The following is an 18,221-nucleotide window of genomic DNA, read 5'->3' as shown; positions in this document are numbered from 1 at the left end:
GTGCAAGCTGTAATTGTTTTTTACACCTCCACATCTCTTTGCTCTACAGACTTTTAAGCTTGATTTATTCTCATTTGGGCTATATACCCATGATGGCAAATAATCTGCAGGTTTTCCAAATAGTTGCAACTCCTGTTTTTGCTGGAAGCTAACAAATAGCTAAAAGAGCCCTCAAAATGACTGGGGGGGGGAGGGGTCAGGGTGGGAAGGATATGGAGAAAGGCTGAGCAGATGCTCTGTTTCAGAGAAGCCTCTGGGCATTGTATTTCTGGGCTATCTCACTGAGCTTGGAGCCTGGCAGAGCAATGCAACAGTTCTTCAGGAGTGGTATCACACTGGAATAGCCCTATGTGAGCTGTAGATACTGGGCCCCCAACCCATGGAAATACCATTCCTGAAAAATCTTATTTGCATCTGATGATGAAGGGAGAAGGAAATCCCTAGCTGTAAAATACAGTTTTAAACCCCCTAACGTTACACCGCAGTTTAGCTGGCACACTGCTCCACCCCACCAAAATATTTTAAACTTTTTTTAAAAGAAAACATTACTACTTTAAAAAAAAGAACCCTGGGTCTTGAAAAGAATAGTTAAAAGATCAACCCATTTTCCTAGTCCTGTAATTTCCCCTCCTGCTTCTTATTCCACTCGACCTCTATTACCCTTTTCCCATTTTAATATCTCTTCTGAAAAGTGTGTGTTAAACATTCCTGCAGATTATAAAATCACACAACTTCTTGAAGAGATTAATTTGTAGTGTGCTACACTCTAACATATATAACAGTATTGTTTAACACATCTATGTGCTGCAATGAACCACAGTTGAAACACAAATAAAATACCCTGCAAGGTCAATTTATGCTTACGTAAGCTCACACTGCCACATAATCAATAGCTTTCCTAACACTAAACAGATCAATAATTCCACTGTACTCACTGAAATCTTCAATTCTGGTATACAAGAAAATACACAGAACTCTGAGATTACAGTGTGATTTCAGAGTACATTTGCTGCATAGGTTTAATAGATCGTATGTAAAATCAGTAGTATATATTCAAAGACATTTCTATTTCAGAAGAGAAAAAAACAGGCTGGAGAGATGGTAATTGGTGACAATTTGGAGAAATGGTTGAATCTTTTAATTGTTCTACAGACTATATAGTTTCCTAAAGGTTGGAGGGTTCCTACAAGGGGAACCTAATTTTGGATCAGACTGAGTTAATTATGTCTTCATGGTGGACTCTTTAAATAGTCTTTGGTTTGAAAATTTTATTACACTTTTTACATATTCAGCCTTGATTTCAGATTCAACCCTGTTGGCTTTCATAGTCTTAGAATTTATGATGTTACTTCATTTATAGACAGTTCAAGGGTGGTCAGTGTAGCATTCCCCTTCAACACGTTCTGTTTCAGATATCAGATTTAACCACTCTTTTCTAAAAGATTAGAATATGTCATAATATGCCTCATTGCACTTTGATGCTATTGACTGGGAGTGACAAGAGCCTGGAGAAACCCATATCATTGTCTAGAGCCCCCAGTGCAGTACAATAAGATAATTGCTTGTTCATTATAAAATATTACAGCAGTGGACATAGATAAAAGGTAGTCTCGCTCTTTGTAGTTGCACCCTTGAAATTTTGCTCTTATATAGTAGATTTTTTTTGTGGGTTCTTCTCTGTACTCTCGTGACAGTCTCTTCAATATGAAACCTCAAAGTCTTTGTTGTCTTCACATGTACAATACAGTAGCTCACATGAACTGATGATTACAAATACCCAAGCTAGATGAACTATTAAAACAAGCTATTAGACAGGCATAGACTTTCTGGTTATTAGTAATCCACAGACTTTTGTTACTTGGAATACTGTGCCCTTTATTCAAATGATATTACAAACTGTGCTGTGAAATACACTTAGCATCAGGCTTACATGAGTAACAGCTTTAGATATTTGCTAGTCTTACTTTGTGTTTGGTTATCTCTTTTATGTGGTGTTTATGTGTGTTGGGTAACTGAAGATCCACAAAGAGATATGTCTGTATCAGCGTTGCTGGTGTGGATAATATGTAAGTGCTTTATAAAAGGACTGGTATGATATTCGTTCTGCAAACAAGCATTCACTTGTACAGATGTTTGTAAAAGGTGACTTAGAAACAAATGGACTTAGACTGTTACTGAAAGAAGTTTTGCCTGTTATCTACTAAAAATCTCCAGTTGTTGAAATTCTGCACCTTGCCTAGGCAACCTCTTTCAGTGCTTCCTCATACTGAACTTAAGCATTCTTTAGTGCAAATTAAGATGATTTTCCTCACCCTCCCCACTGTGGCCTTAGAAGACAGTTGAGTATCTACTATTTAGAACAATGTTTTGCATATCTTGATACTTCTGCAGTGTCCATCCCCATCCACTTTTCCCCTCCTCCCACCTCAATTTAGTCCAATGAAGAATGCCCTCTGGCCCCAGGTCTACAGGCACTGGCATCACACTGAAGTGTAGTCTACACAAAAGAAATCCTATTAAGTTCACACAGTTTTGTCAGATTCTGCAGGTTCATGTCCCCCTGGGGGTACTGCAGCCCCTTGAGGATCACGGTTAACTGTGTTGTCCAGTTAACCACAGTGGTCCAGCTCTAGGCTGGAGCAGACAATTCCAGTGGTATACTCTCTTTTCTGTGTTCCAAAGTATGAGGCTGTGTAAAGTTTTGGTGCAGAAGCAAGTGCCTTTTCACACCAGACATATATCTGAATAAAATATTTTCAGATATAACATTTAAATAAAATTTACTTGAGCTAAGCATTTGTAATGAAGGGAAGTGTTCTAAATAAGAACCATCCTACTTACTGCAGGAGGATGAATGAAAGGTCTTCTTGGTGCTTGTATCAGTAGTTTGGAGGAGTGGGGAGTTTTTAAAGTCTGCAGAAGCTCTTTGCATAAAGACATATTTCACCCTTATTATAGATTCTTCCCATTCCACACAGGATAAGTGCCAGCTTTTGGACCAGCTGAGAAACTCTGCTTGCCCTTGACTAACTGTTGACTGCTTTAGCTCTTATGGCTGGTTGAAATGGAGTTGTTAGAATGAAGATGTTGAGACATTTGCAGTCTTTTCAGGATGTGTGCACACTGTGTCTTGTCAGCAGGCACGTGCAGCCTGTATGCAAGTGCTGAACCAGCTAAAATGCATATATTCATATTAGTGCAGAACCAAACTGAGCTAATTAATTTTGCTGCTAGAAGGGATACAATAGTTCAGGGTGAGCTTCTTGGCTACAGAGCTAATACAGGAGCTGCAAAAAGACTACATCAGTTTACTTAGATCCTGCAGGTACTTACCGACTTTCACAAAATATAGTGTACTATCCATGTTAAGTGTTTGCATTATGCAGATGGAGTTTGGAAACATGTACAAGCAAGGCAGTAGTCCTCTATTACTGCCCACAGTTCAGTGGGGAGTAACTGCATAGAAGTTGGAAACACCATTATTCCTTTGGCTTGTCTCAATACTTTGATAACTTGCTTCAGAAACCAAGATTTTCTTAAGTTCTCAGCAGCCACAAACCTGAAGAAATTATCTGGATGCCATGTGGGCTCAGAATTCCATCCCAGCTGACCTCAATACAAAAATGGGCTCAGCATCCTTGGTCCACAAAGGACAAAACTCAGCAACAGTGTCTGCTGAGCAACAAAAAACGTTCTCCAGTGCAACAATGACTATGTGTTGTCTGTGAAGTTTTGTTCGTATTAGACAAATGCAGCATACCATACCGGTTAGGTTATTGATTAAGACTATCATGACTGTACTTATGAGGTATGTATTACCAGTCCTAATGGTGTAGTCTTTTTCAAGGTACTGATTTTGTTCCTTACTTGTTACAAGTGACATTTCCAGATAATGCAATCAACTCCCTTTCTGCTTATCTTGGCATAAGAAATATCTCTGGTTGATGTTATGCCTCAGGATTTAAAAATAGCTCTTAGGTCTCACTCTGCTTCCAGCTGCTTGCAGGAGAAATGTTGGGGAGAGGGCTTCCTCCAAATAAGAAACTGTCAGTAATAACCTGTACTCCAGAGGAGGAACTTTCCAAATCTAGAGCCCTACAAAACTCGGGTACTTTGACTCCAGGTTCCTTCACTCTGGACTTCTAATGCTGTGACTGGATCATAAAAACATTTTGTTCTAGGACAACCCCCAAGTCTAGCAGCTCTGTTAACAAGTGGAACTTAAACCTTCTTACCGTAAGCTACATCCATGTTCTTACATGTATCTGAGGTGGATACTCAGCCTGTAGAGCAACATCCCATATTCCAAGAGCTGCCCCCACATCTCAGCATTTTTTCCTGGTCAGAACAGACAATGTGGTTCACTTTCTACCCTTCCAAAGAAAATACAGAGTTTGGCTTTAAGGTAGTACTGTTCGGTGCTGTTAAGATTCTGACCCTTCTCTCTTATCCCACCACCTAGTTAGGAACTTCTTTGTAAGGTGGGTTTAAACAATTTCTCTCTCTCCAGGTGGCATGATACACAAGTTAAAATGTTGTCTTGACTTTGCAACACCTTACATATAGCACTTGTTAAAAGAATTGTCTTGTATGGTACATGTCTTAATCTCATGAAGTACATGCTCTTTAGAATGTCATTACCTCATGACAGAGACCACATATGACATTAATACTATGATGACAATTGAAGTGCCCAGTCTTTACCCCTTCCTCATTGTTTGCTGTCAGTTGTAGAGGTACCATGTGTTAGAGCTTGTATAAAATCCTATATGAACAAATCACTAAATATATTGCCAGTGGGTATTCCTGTCTGCAGGTTACGTGCATTCCTGCTGGAGCTCTGTACATGGATGCTTGGGCACAGTGGGATTCTGTGTCATGATTTGATCTAAGTAAGAGGTTTCTATTGTTACCGCCAAATTTTTAGCACATATGCTCTTAGATAACGTAAGAATATATATCATTAATCAATATGTATTCTCTTGCTCTCACTGCGTTTCTGAACCAGCCTGGCTCTGTTCTACTTCCTCAGTGGATCCATAATATTAATTTAAACTATTACTTTCTTATTAATTCTGATACCTGGTTTTTGTCCAGACTGTTTCTGCTTTTATTGAAGCACTCATTCTTGTGGAATGAGTAACAAAAAGCAAAAATGCTTTTTACATCACCTGTATTAATGAATGCTATCTATCACCAGTCTGCTTTTTCAGGTGCTGGTAGCCATTACACACAAAACAGCTGTTTTACTAAAGCTGGGCAAGAATATTCTGACATTGTTCCTTCTCCTCTGAACGTCCTGCGGTTGACAGACATAACTTTTAGGCCTGCTTCACTGCACTTTAAGAAAAAATTCAAGGAAATCAAAATTATGGGTTTTGTGATTCCTTTTCTCCATGTGGTTGGCAGGGAGCAGTGAGGGACTGCTGCTCCCTAAGGGACAGGGAGTGGGGTCCAAGCGCAATAACCTGGCCAGCAGAGCAGGCCCCAGCCAGGAGTGGGGTAGCCCTAGTCCCGGGCATTGGGCACCTCCCTGGGGATGGGATAGGCACAGCTGGAGACCGGCCCTGCTGCAGTGTTGCTGGGGCTGAGATCATCAGTGTTGACTGATGGCTCTGTGGGGCTGAGATGTGGTCCTGGGCTATGGGCAGGATGGAGGTGGCCCTGGGGGGCTGGGCAGTGGTAATGAGGCTTGGTGGTGCCCTCAGGGCTGAGATATCTGAATCCTCTTATGACTGCAGTCCATATTAAGGTTAGAAAGAGCTGGTTATAGGAAAAAGTGTACAAGAAAGAAAAGCAAGTGGACTTTAGTAAAGAGTGGTTCAGTAACATCCAGTGTTCCCAGACTTAAATCATCTGAGTCTCCTGCCTCATTGCTCCATTTGTATTCTTCCATATGCTGGAAATAGGACACTATATGCTCAGAGCAATTGTTTTTACCACATGTGCACCTCCTGACCCACAAGAGCATAGTCTCAGTTCCATCCCCACCCTTGTACCTAGTGATTTTCATGGATCACAGACACCACCACCCCCACCGCCCCTTAAGGCTTCAAGCAAAGCAGTGGGAATCACTGTGTTCAGGGAGTGGAGCTGAATATGGCTTGTAGAAATCTGAACCTGACTGTTTCCTCCCTCAGGAGTAATATTTCCCGTTAATATTTCCTGGTAACTCTCCTAGTAAGATAATTTCAGATCTGTGCCATCCCAGCACTCAGTCATTCCCAGTGTTCCTCACACATTTGGAAGCTTTGTCTTTGAGGAGTTTCAGAGCTCAGTATTCAAAATAGGTTGATATATACCAGTAAGCCATCTGACAATTGAAATGGTACTCTTTCCTTTGGTATTTTATGTATGAATCAAACCAACCTTCCCAACCTCCCCCCCCCACCACCCTGCTTTTTGACCATTATTTCAAGAGAAGTGAGAAGTGTTCATTCTCTTCCCTGTCTTCCAGGAAACATAATTCTTGGGTTCTTCCATGTGCTAGACTGCCTCATCTCCATCAGAAATGAAATTATATTATTATTAGAATATTTGCTCTGTGTACACTGTTGATAAAGTTGAATGAAGTGACTTCTCTTACATGTGTCTTACCCTATTAAAGTCAGCTTACTTTCAGCCAGAATTTGGCCTGTATTGTTTTAGTTAGTTCCAATGGTTTGGTTTACCTCTTTCACTGAAAAAGTATGAAAAAAACCTTCTCTATGCCTCTGGCTTTAACTGTTAATACTTTTTTTCTTCACAATTTCCCTGCAGTGTTAGGACAGGAATGACTATCTTTTCCCTGCTGTGTTATCTTCTTCAAAATTCCAGGCAATTCTCTTATCAATGAATTTTCTTCCCTAAATGGTTAGTAGTTCTCTTAGTGTCTCACCTAATCAGATAGCTATGTCCTAACGATTGATAGATAATGTCTGGCCATGAATATTTCAGCCTTACAGTCTGAAAATGGGATCCAGTGGCAGCAGAGAGAACATTGTTCCCTAAAGCAAAATGAATTACAGCGTTTCAGGTCTGATTTTAAATGGTCTGATGAGGCTTTTCATTGCATTTCACTGTTAATAATATAGGGTGTTTGCACACATTTTTAGAAGTTTGGAGGTAACAGCAATTGTAAGATGGGCGATAGCCTTCACTCCTACATAAAGTTTGAGTGAATCCCTTGCACTCTTATCTATTTAAGGTCTTCTGCTAGGTATTTCGGGGAGCAGCTAGGCTATCTGTCTCTACCACAAAGATACCCATCGTCTTTATTTGCAAGTTGTGATGTAATTTATTTAACATCTGTGATACTGTGCACAGGAAGACTGTGCTAAACAGTTGCAGAAATGAGTTATTAATTAATTGGCTTGTGATCATCTAGCTGTTCACTAAGTACTATAGCCAGTACTTCCCATCACCATTCCTTTCACCTCCTTGGTTCTTTCTTTCTTCAGCCTTCTAGTTTCTTACAATCACGCATTCTATGTTGATTGAAATCACATTGTTAATTCTTTGGGGGCTGAAGTTTCTCAGTGTTTCTATAATAATCTTAGCAATTAATAATAAGGAGAAGACTAATTATAACTTTTTCTGGATGGAAAAGGGAGACCAAGAGAAAAAAACAGGATAAGAAAAGGAGTTCTCGGTCTGATTAGTTTCTGAACATTTGCTGTGAAAATGGACTTGCTCTGCAAAGCAAGTCAAGGGAAATGACATTATAGAGGGTTCATATAGCCTTTTGTTGCTTAGTTAATTAGAACTGGTTTTCATTCATCTAGTTCTCTACCACTGCTTTTCTACTTATTTGCCTGTCTTTGAGCAGGTTTTGTTTGGGTTTTTTTGCAGGTCAGAATTAGCTTCCTGCTGTGATGCAGTTCACAATTTTATTGCTTCTCAAAGCAACAGCCCACTGGGAAGTAACATGAGTTATGAAGTGGACAGTAAAAAGACCATCCTCATTACAGAGGACATTTTTAAGATGCTGCCTGTGGTAAGAACCATATCATTACCTGTTATTATAATTGCAGTATCATATATATTTTGGGTTAGTCATAGAGCTGCTTTGTTTGATTCCTCTGGAAGAAGCCCTTTACCCCCTGTATGCACTTCTTCATCCACCTTGTAAGACCTTTTTTTTAGCCTTCCTCTGCAGTGGTGGAGGCATGGACAGGGTGTCATAGATCAGTTTGTAGCTAGAGTTGCTACAGAACACAAGTTGCAGCCTGGCTTCGCAGCCAGCTGAATTCAGGAGTGAATACTCTGAGAACGTTTGCCTTGCTTTTCCCATTCCCATTTTCAGAGGCATTTCAGTCTGAACAGCATTTCATGTTCCTTCGTATTCCCATGCCATTTCTGGTGCAGGCTTGGGCATATAAGTTATGAAAGCTATTGTGGTGGTAAACCTGATATAAAATGGAGTAGGAATAGAATGGAATAGAATATTTCAGTTGGAAGGGACCTACAATTATCATCTAGTCCAACTGACTGACCAATTCAGAGCTGACCAAGTTAAAGCATGTTATTAAAGGGATTGTCCAAATGCCTCTTAAACACTGACAGGTTTGGGGCATCGACCACCTCTCTAGGAAGCCTATTCCAGTGTTTGACCACCCTGTCAGTAAAGAAATGCTTCCTAATGTCCAGTCTAAACCTCCCCTGGTGCAGCTTTGAACCATTCCCATGCATCCTATCACTGGATACCAGCAAGAAGGGATCAGCACCTCCCTCTCCACTTCCCCTCCTCAGGAAGCTGTAGAGAGTAATGAGGCTGCTCCTCAGCCTCCTTTTCTCCAAACTAGACAAGCCTGAAGTCCGTATGCACTCCTCACAGAGCATTCTTTCCAGCCCTTTCACCAGTTTTGTTGCCCACTGGGGTGGGGCCTTTGCAGCCAGAAACACAGGTCGAGCAAAGGAATCAGATTTTGTAGCTCAGGACTTAAAATAGACATAGAAGCTCTGGAGACCAGACAAAGAGGGGCACAGAGGTATACTTAATTTCTCGAAAATAAGAGCACACGGGAGCCCTCTTACCCATCTCTGGCATTCTTGATTTGTGAGATGCCAGCCACCATGAGTCTTGTCCTTTCTAATGCTGCTGTGAATCACTAAAAACTTCATTGCAATAGAGGTTACAGTGGTTCCAAATTTAAACCGAATGAAAGCAAAAATTAGCATATTTTATGTGCGCATATACTTGCTAAGCTAGCCAGAGTTGTCTGGCTTTTGTGTTCTCCTACTGTCTCTTCAGAATTGAACAAAATATTTGAACATGTTGTTTTGTAATGCATTGCCAGGCAACGTGATGTCTGCCACTTTCCCCACGCTTTTTGCCTTGTTCATAACAGGGTCCCTTCCTGCTTCTCTTTGGGCAAGCCGATGAGAGAAGGAGGAAGGATAATGCTTTGTGTAAGCAAGTTTTGACTCAGTTTTACCAGTGGGTTCAGTTTCTGCAGTCAAAGTAGCCCAGCTGTTGGCCTCTGTTGAATGTCAGTGCTTCCACAGCAGGAGAGGGTGAATGAGATGTATGAGATGTTTCTGAGACCATGGGATTACAGCCAACTATATTAATGTCAACTGAAATCTCCGACAATTTACATTAATTTGATAGGCTGTGATCTGTGCTGGTTCACAAGTGGATGCACTTAGCACCCATTCAGCTTTGCCACTGCAAGACGGCAATCTCTAACAAGAAGAGGAGTACAGAGGGTGAACAGCCAGAAATAGTAACCTCTTCAGTGAGCCGTCACATTCACCGTGAGTTAAGCCAGGGCACTTGATTATCCTTTACAATATCTTTAGGTTCCCCTAAATTCATTATTTTACATCAAATGTAATTGTGCGATGACAAAGTAATGAGCATTTCCAAAGTTACCTTCTATTAGCTGACAAAGTCAATGACTATGTGACAACCCCCAGTGTGTTACAGTGCAAAGGAAACTAGGTAAATTTAAATTATCTTCAGTACAAGTTAGTTCCTTAGCTTGTCAAGGATTCAGTCCACTACTGGATAATTTTTGTGTTAAGTGTATTTAAAAGATGTTTGTCCAGTTTTAACAATCCAGTGTTATTCCCTCAAAGTACTGATGACAGAAGTAGCAGCTCTCAGTCTGTTGGTGCCTATTTTTGGCTTTTGGCTGTCCAGGCCTGGCAACCCTGTCTGCTAAATGGTGAATGCTTTCACTGGGATTTACTGGATTAAACCTGCAAGGACAAATGACTAAAGATGTGAAGAAACAATCAAAAGATTTATAAGGCATTGGCTGCATCTTTTTATTTCTTTGCAGTCCTCTCCTCTTTCAGTCTATCCCTTCAAGACCTGTGCTGTGGTTGGAAATGGAGGCATTCTGAAAAATTCCAGTTGTGGAGCTGAAATCGATCATTCTGACTTTGTGTTTAGGTAAGAGCTGCTTCACCTTACCAAAAACTTGGCAGGCTTGGAAGCATGCCAATGCCAGTTTGTAGCAATAAGGAAGGATCTTGACAATTCTTTATTTCTGCCTCTCTAAGGATACTCTTTCTGCTTTGTAGATTTCAGAACGCTACTTCCTAAGTACAGAGGACTATATGGATACATGTATGATCTATGATTGCAAAGATACTTTGCCAGTGATGTGAAACATGATTATCTGAGAACCTGAAATTTCTGTTCATTTAACATCCTTTAGGAGAGGGAACTTTTTTTTCCTTTTCTTTTCTTTTTTTTTTTTTTTTTAATCAGAAGAGAATAAAGAGAACCCTGAAATTGAAATAAGAAAGACTGGTATTAAATGTCACATGTTTACCTTTACCTCTGGTTTAACAAAGGTTTTACTTAGCCTTAGGTTGGCTCACTAATGCAGTTATTTAACTGCCCCGATATTTGTCTCACCTTCTGTTTTCTGTTAGCCATCTAAAAAATTAGGCATCTAATTTAAGTAGTTTTTTTCATCTCCCTCTACAGATTGTGGAGAAAACCAGGCATACTCCAATCACACAATCTGCTGGATTTTGTTTGCATTCCTACTTTTGACTACTATTTGGGCTTTTCAAATTAAAAACAAAGCAAAACAAAACAAAACAAAGTCTTTCCAGTTAGATATCTTAATAAAAATGGGAAATCTACATACTGAGATGCTAAATTTACTAAGTGACTGAGTTTTAAAAAATGCTTTCTTTACCTTTCTTTACCAGAAACAACCGTTTCTGCAATTGCGCAAGTTATGCCATTGTTGTTAGAAGACATAATAGAAGGCTTTCAGAAGAAATGCATTGTTTAAGCAGGAGGAGCAATATTTCCTAGTGGCTAACATAGGGTATTCATACCTCCTTCAGGGATTTTAACTTTGCTCCTGATTTGTGAGACGGTTTATGAAAATGAGCTCTCTGTGCCCTATTTTAACCATCTGTACAGTAGATTAAATATTTTTACTAGAAGTGCTGTAAGCCTTATTTAATATTTGTAAAGTGCTTAGATATCCCTGGGAGCTGACGTGAAAGTGTCATTGCACAGGAGAGGAATTCACAAATAATAACTGTAAAGCATTTCTGGTGCGCATCTGTTTAAGTAAATGTTTCTCAATTACAGGTGTAACCTCCCTCCAACCACGGGAAGCATTAGCAAAGATGTTGGCAATAAAACAAACCTTGTGACTGTTAATCCGAGTATCATAGCTCAGAAGTAAGTACTACTGCAAATCTGGTTTTGTGCTATATTGTATAATTGTTTGACATGATTTAGATTTTGTTGCAAATCCATTGGGATACCAGCACAGAGAGCAGTGCATGCAGATTACTTCATTAAGCCTTAGTTCCCATGTAAAATATGTACCAGCCTAAACAGAAATCTGTTAAACCTGGCCTTTTTTGTAGCAGAAAGGAGTCAGCAATACCCAGATTAGCAAGTGCCTTGGTTGGCACCAGGCCACAATTTATGACAGAGTAAAATTGATGGTTGCAAGCCTGAGCCTCTTCTTTTACCCCCATGACCCTCATGACCCCAGCCTAGGAAAGGAATTGTAATCATAAATCAGGAAAGCTTGGAAATGTGTGTCCGACTCTATCAGTAGGACTGTAAGCACGTGTTCTTAGGTAATGTGCTTAGAGGCTGTTCTGATGAAGGCCGTTTCCTGAATGGAGGCCCAATTTCTGTAATCCATTTTCTCAAACCATATGAAAGCTGCTCACACACTTTTTTCTCAGCAAAGTTTTTTTTTTTTCACCTGCTTGATGAAAAGAAAATCAAATAAGGCCAGGCTGACTAATCTGACATCTTCAGCAGGCTGAAACTGCAGCTTATCTATGAAAAGGACTGCTGTGGTATGTTATTTACTGCTTACTGATCTTACTGTATCTTATTGTCTGTCATATCTGTATTTGTCAAATAGACAACACCAGGCAAAGCTTTTTTTTGTTGTTTTTCCTTTAAAGGAAGAAGGAAAAAGTACAGTGAGCATAGAAATGACTAACAGGCATTTGTCATTGATTCAAGCATAGAACTTGATTTTTTGCAGTGAGTACTAACTACCTTGATGCTTACCCAGCCCTTTTTGACTTAAATGAAGATGAATTATTGCTTTCCCAAAAATAGATTTAGCTCATTGATGTTAGTGGGGTTGCACAAGAATATGAGGAAGGAAAACTGTCTGGTGACTCAGCATTATTGGTGACTACTGACCTGATACACAATTTGTCTGGGCTTGATCAAAGTGTTCCGCCACAGCTGCACTAATTTTATAGCTAAATTAAACCACACTAGGGTTAATAGGATTTACACTGAAGGAAACAGGAGCTAAACCTGTGTGAGGACAAAATGAGATTATGAGAAGACTTTAGGAATTTAAAAAATTAATTATTTAAATATTCAGAGGACACTGTAAATGCGTTTGAAGGAGTAGCAGGAAGCAATTTGGCACCATTTAGCAGAACTAAGTTTGTTTCTTCTCTCAGAAGACTTTATTCTGACTTTATTCACTTTAATTTCTAATTCTGTGTTTGGGTACTGGGTTAGTCCAATGTTGTTATTGTTAAGGTTAATCAGCTTTTGAACTGTGTCAGTCAGGGTGTATAATGTAGGTGAACTCTCTTGGAAGAAAGAAGCACAGTTCTTACGTTTCCTAATGGAGCTGGGCTACACTGCACCTTACGGTGGCAGAACTGGAAAGGAAAACAAGACGAGGTTGAGTTGTTCAGATTTCCAGCTAAGAAGAAGATCTGAATTCTGTCCTGAAGCCTCTTTATATACTTTACACTGAGTAGAAAAAGAGAAGATTCTTGGATCAGAGGCCAGAAGTTCACCCTTCAGCCATGCTTCCTAGACATAGGCTCAGGCATTTCTTGGTTTTTTTGGCTGTGTGACTCTTTGCCTGCACAGGGGCCCAGGGTCAATAGGAGGGGCTGAGTCTCTCTCATTCATTTTGTTTCAGAGTCTGGTGGTAATAGTACTTTTCTGGGTAGCAGAAGCTGTAAGCTTAAACCCTTTCAGGCTGAGAAGGGGTGTATCGCTCCTTGCATGAGTTCAGTTGTGCAAGAAGTAACTGATAACTTCTCCGTGAGGGTTTTGAATGGAAATGGCGGTGGCTGCTATCCTCTGTCTTGAAGTGCTGCATGAGAAGAGGGTTTGAACCTACTCAAGTTGTGAAGAGAAATGAAACCAAGTTTTCCAGTTTCTGCTGGAGCCATTTGTGAAAAGTGGGCTCTGGTAGCCTTTAAAAGGTGAAAATACACTGCTCAGATAGACAACTACCTACAAAAGAGGATTCAGTGCTTTGAATCCCAAAGGGGGTGTGGGCACCATATGTTCAGGTGATTCAGACAACTCAGATCTATAGAGGAAACAAGTTGAGTGACCCCTTTGTGTCTTGTATCACTTCTTGGATAACTCTGGAAGTTCACTTTTCAATATTTGGGAGCATGGAATTATCCAATGGTGAGAACTAAGTATCTTTCCTGGGTGTTGGAGAACCAAAGCATATGAGGATAAATCCTCTTCATTTGTGAAGTTAGATCTCTAAGTCTTTACAGATCTCCATGTGTTCCCTTTGTAGTCGAAGGAGATAAATAGACATGCCTATATTTTCATCTATTTTAAAAGCATCTCAAAAGCAACTAAGACCCTGCAAAAGTTGAGCACACACTAATCTTCAACACTCCAAGACTGCTCGCATGCATACTTGTATTTCCACACAGAGCAGACACCCAGATTTTGAAGAGAGGTTATTGTATACCTATTGATGTAAGAAACACATTTCACAAACGCATGCAGTACATACCATAGTGCATGTATTTTTAAGCAGAGAAAGTATAAATAAGATTTTTTTTTTTTGCATTCTCCTTTGAAATTTCTTGAATCAATCAATTCTGTAAACAGGTCCTGGTCTCATTAGCAGTGAATTCAGTAGCTCCCATGTTGCCAGTTCAATCCTATGTAGTGTGTTCTTATTATACAATAAAGCCAGATTTTCATAACTGCACATGTGACAACATATAACAGGTTGGTATAAATTTGCAATGTAGAGAGGCTGAACTGATGCAGCAGAGTTCATAATTCATATAAGCAAGTTCAGTTGTGCTGGTTTGGTCTGTAATATTTATATCAATAGTACATTCATTCACTCTTTTCCTAAAATGTACTTTGCAGATACAACAAACTAAATGAAAAGAAAACCGAATTTCTGGAGAACATTGCGGTCTATGGAGATGCTTTTCTTTTATTGCCAGCATTTTCCTTCAGAAGCAACACAGCCACTTCTTTTAAAGTATATCACACTCTGCAAGAGTTCAAAGCAACCCAAAGGGCAATATTTTTTCACCCCACTTATCTGAAAAGTCTTGCCCAGTTTTGGAGAACTAAGGGTGTGAAAGCCTACCGGTTATCATCTGGTTTTATGATCACTAGTGCTGCTCTTGAGCTGTGTGAGAATGTGAAGCTCTATGGCTTCTGGCCTTTCTCAAAATCCACAGAGAAGATGCCAATTAGCCACCACTATTACGACAACCAGCTGCCTAAGCCAGGTTTCCATGCAATGCCCAAAGAATACAACCAGATCCTTCAGCTTCATGGCAAAGGCATTTTGAAGTTGCAGTTTGGTAAATGTGAATCAGACTAAAAAGGTAGGTCATATTCTTACCACATAAAAAGTCTTTATTCAAGTAATGTATCAAGGGAAAACTTGTTTTGCGAACAGTGTGGGTCTGTTCTTCCTTAGAGAGACATTTCTATCTTACACTCAATGAAGTTGTGTTCATAAATAAGTGAAACGTTGCAGTTTCCTGAATAAATATAATGTACCACAGGGTTGAGAAATGTTTTCTAATTGTGAGCTTTAGATGGGAAGCATAGCTAAATACATATTATCATCATAATTCACAGTCAATCAGTAGTGCCTCCTTATCTCAGATACGTGTCTCCACCAACCTATGTTTGGTTTGGTATAAATTCCCACGAACCAGCCTCCTTTGTGAATTGCTTTATTAAGGGCAGTCACATACTATGATCTACAAGAGTGTCATGGTTTAACCCCAGCCAGCAACTAAGCACCACGCAACTGCTCACTCACTTCCCCCCCACCCAGTGGGATGGGGGAGAGAATCGGGGGGAAAAAAAAGTAAAACTCATGGGTTGAGATAAGAACAGTTTAATAGAACAGAAAGGAAGAAAATAATAATGATAATAATAAAATGACAATAATAATAATATAAGGATTGGAATATACAGAACAATTGATGCACAGTGCAATTGCTCACTACTCACCGACCGATGCCCGGTTAGTTCCGAAGCAGCAATCCTCCCCACCCCCACTTCCCCCAGTTTATATACTGGGCATGACATCACATGGTATGGAATATCCCTTTGGCCAGTTTGGGTCAGCTGCCCTGGCTGTGTCCCCTCCCAACTTCTTGTGCCCCTCCAGCCTTCTCGCTGGCTGGGGATGAGAAGGTGAAAAATCCTTGACTCAGTCTAAACACTATTTAGCAACAACTGAAAACAACAGTGTGTTATCAATGTTATTCTCATACTGAATCCAGAACATAACACTATACCAGCTACTGGAAAAAAAATCAACTCTATCCCAGCCAAAACCAGGACAAAGAGAAGCCACCTAATCCTGGCACAGCCTTTCCAGATATATACAGAGGCCAAAGTAAGGATTAAGATTGCCCCATGAAGGAGTAGCATGCGTATGCGCCCTTGTTCCCTCTTGTTAGGTAAAGATAAGTTTAGAGCAGCATGCTTTCGCAGCCCCGGGCTGCGGAACAGCTTGTGGACAGCAGTGAGGAAGCTGCCATACACTATAGCAGATCTTGCTGAGGATTTTACCTTGAGGCAGCTAAGAATCTGGGAGTTACAAATATAGGATGAAGTGTCATTCCCTTTGCTCTGTCCTTTCTAACTGTCCCATCCCCCTTGGACCTCTACCTTCTGTGTATTGCCTCAGAGAAATGCAGCACAGAGTCTGGCCTCTGACCTTGAGCCAATTTACCACGTACAGATTACAGATGACTTTGAAAAGATTTGACTGCCTGTTTTCAATCTTGATTTGCCCTGTTGACAAAGTAAGACCAATTTGTATAAATACTTCTTCATCTTTTAAGCTAATTCAGAAATTCTCCAGCTCACAATGCTGTTGTTGGATTTGCCTTTCATAGAACTCTATTTTTCCGGGGGGTTCAAGTTAATATGACAGTAAGTGAAATGTACAGTAGAACTACCATTGTATACAATACGCTTTAATTGGACTGGTGTAATCTTATGACTGTATTACTCAAGTTAAATAAATTAAAATAGCATCATCTTGTTCAAGCCAGACATTTTAAGTTCAAAAGCTAAGGGCTTTTCTTCTGGCTAGGTTCTGAAATGTATGTGAAAATATCCTTTGATGGTATTTAGAAAACATGCTATCAAAGATACCTTCACAGTTGGTTCATTGTCAGAGACTGCTAAGTTTTAAACTAGCAGATTGCTTGTACCAAGAAGGCACAATTTTATTCAGTATCAGTTTATTTGAAGAAATAGAAAAATAAACTGGTTTCATATAAAATTAGAATAATATAAAACATGTGACAAGGGACCTAGAAGTCATCTAGTGAATCCATTCTCTGAGTCCATGGAAAGAGATGATCTAGGAGGAGGTGTATGTGTATGCAGTTTCATGTGGCTGAGATATGCTTTTTTGCTTGAAAAAAGTTGCAGCATATTGGAAAAGTTAAGAAATACATAATGTATTTTTCTTAGTGGCTAAGCTGTTTATACCCTGCGGTTTCAATTGTATTTATTCTTCCTATAATATAAATCGCCGGAGACATACCATGTAATTTTAATTGTAGTAACTACACCAGCTAAGAAAGTGAAGGGCAGCTCTTTATGAATATTTAATCTAGAAAGAACCAGATAGAAGCCACAAAAATGTTTAAGCATCTGTATGGGTTAATTAATGCTGTCAATGCTTGACAGACTGAAAAGCACTTCTGTGGCCAAATTAGCAAAATAAGCTGTAAAGAAAAAAACAATGAGAAGGATAAGTTGTGCTGCCCTAATTTACACTTACATTTACAAAGAGAAAAGTTAGCCCTTTAAAACCAAAAAAATTAAATGCTTTCAGTATGAGCTACCATTCTACTACTATTATCAACTATTAGAGATAATTGAAATTCTATAATAAGTATATTTCACTGAAAATGACCTTTTCTAAAAATTGAACAATCTCCTTTCTCTTTTTATTTTCCCTTTTATGTTCTTCTCCCTGCTCCGCGATCTTTCTTGTTAGTGTGTAGCTGAAGGTTCCTTACACCATTGGGTGCCCACAGAAGTCTCGGGCAGAACTTCCCTCACAGATTACTGGGACACAAAATGTTGCTGCTGTAAATAAGAAGTGAAGGAAGCTGCTCTTCTGCAAGCACCTATATTGCAAGCAGGTGGCAGGTTCTGGAACAGTATGGGGAGAGCATAACTGCATCGCTATGAATCATTTTGGCAGTATTGCTCCTAAACACCATCCTTGCCATTGTAAGGGTGAACTTTTCTTATTGGATAGAGAGAATTGTCAGATATGAGAGCCCTGTAGAGCTTGTGCTGAACGATGTGGGAAACTCCATCTGCCTTAATATCCGCTCCTGCACCTTTATGATTATGCTCAACAGACATGTACATGTCTTTGCTAAAGTAGATGCATACCTATCACAGATGGTAAAATGGAAAATGAGACATCAGCAAAATCTTGAAATGCAATTAAATTAATGAACTTTATTATTTTGTATTAAAT

General features: G+C 39.7%; 1 protein-coding gene across 1 annotated transcript in view; it reads left to right on the top strand.

Annotated features, from left to right (window-relative positions):
* ST8SIA6 (ST8 alpha-N-acetyl-neuraminide alpha-2,8-sialyltransferase 6) overlaps positions 1-18,221 on the top strand; it is a 47,738-nt gene that overhangs the window by 20,001 nt on the left and 9,516 nt on the right. The window contains exons 5-8 of the mRNA XM_049798683.1: positions 7,831-7,975; positions 10,269-10,381; positions 11,549-11,641; positions 14,600-15,072. Coding sequence (XP_049654640.1) covers positions 7,831-7,975; positions 10,269-10,381; positions 11,549-11,641; positions 14,600-15,068 — 820 coding nt within the window. The 3' untranslated portion in view covers positions 15,069-15,072. The remainder of the gene's footprint in view (positions 1-7,830; positions 7,976-10,268; positions 10,382-11,548; positions 11,642-14,599; positions 15,073-18,221) is intronic.

This window comes from Accipiter gentilis, chromosome 4, assembly GCF_929443795.1.
Source record: "Accipiter gentilis chromosome 4, bAccGen1.1, whole genome shotgun sequence".
Taxonomy (NCBI): Eukaryota; Metazoa; Chordata; class Aves; order Accipitriformes; family Accipitridae; genus Astur; species Astur gentilis.
This window is presented reverse-complemented; position numbering and strand designations above follow the sequence as displayed.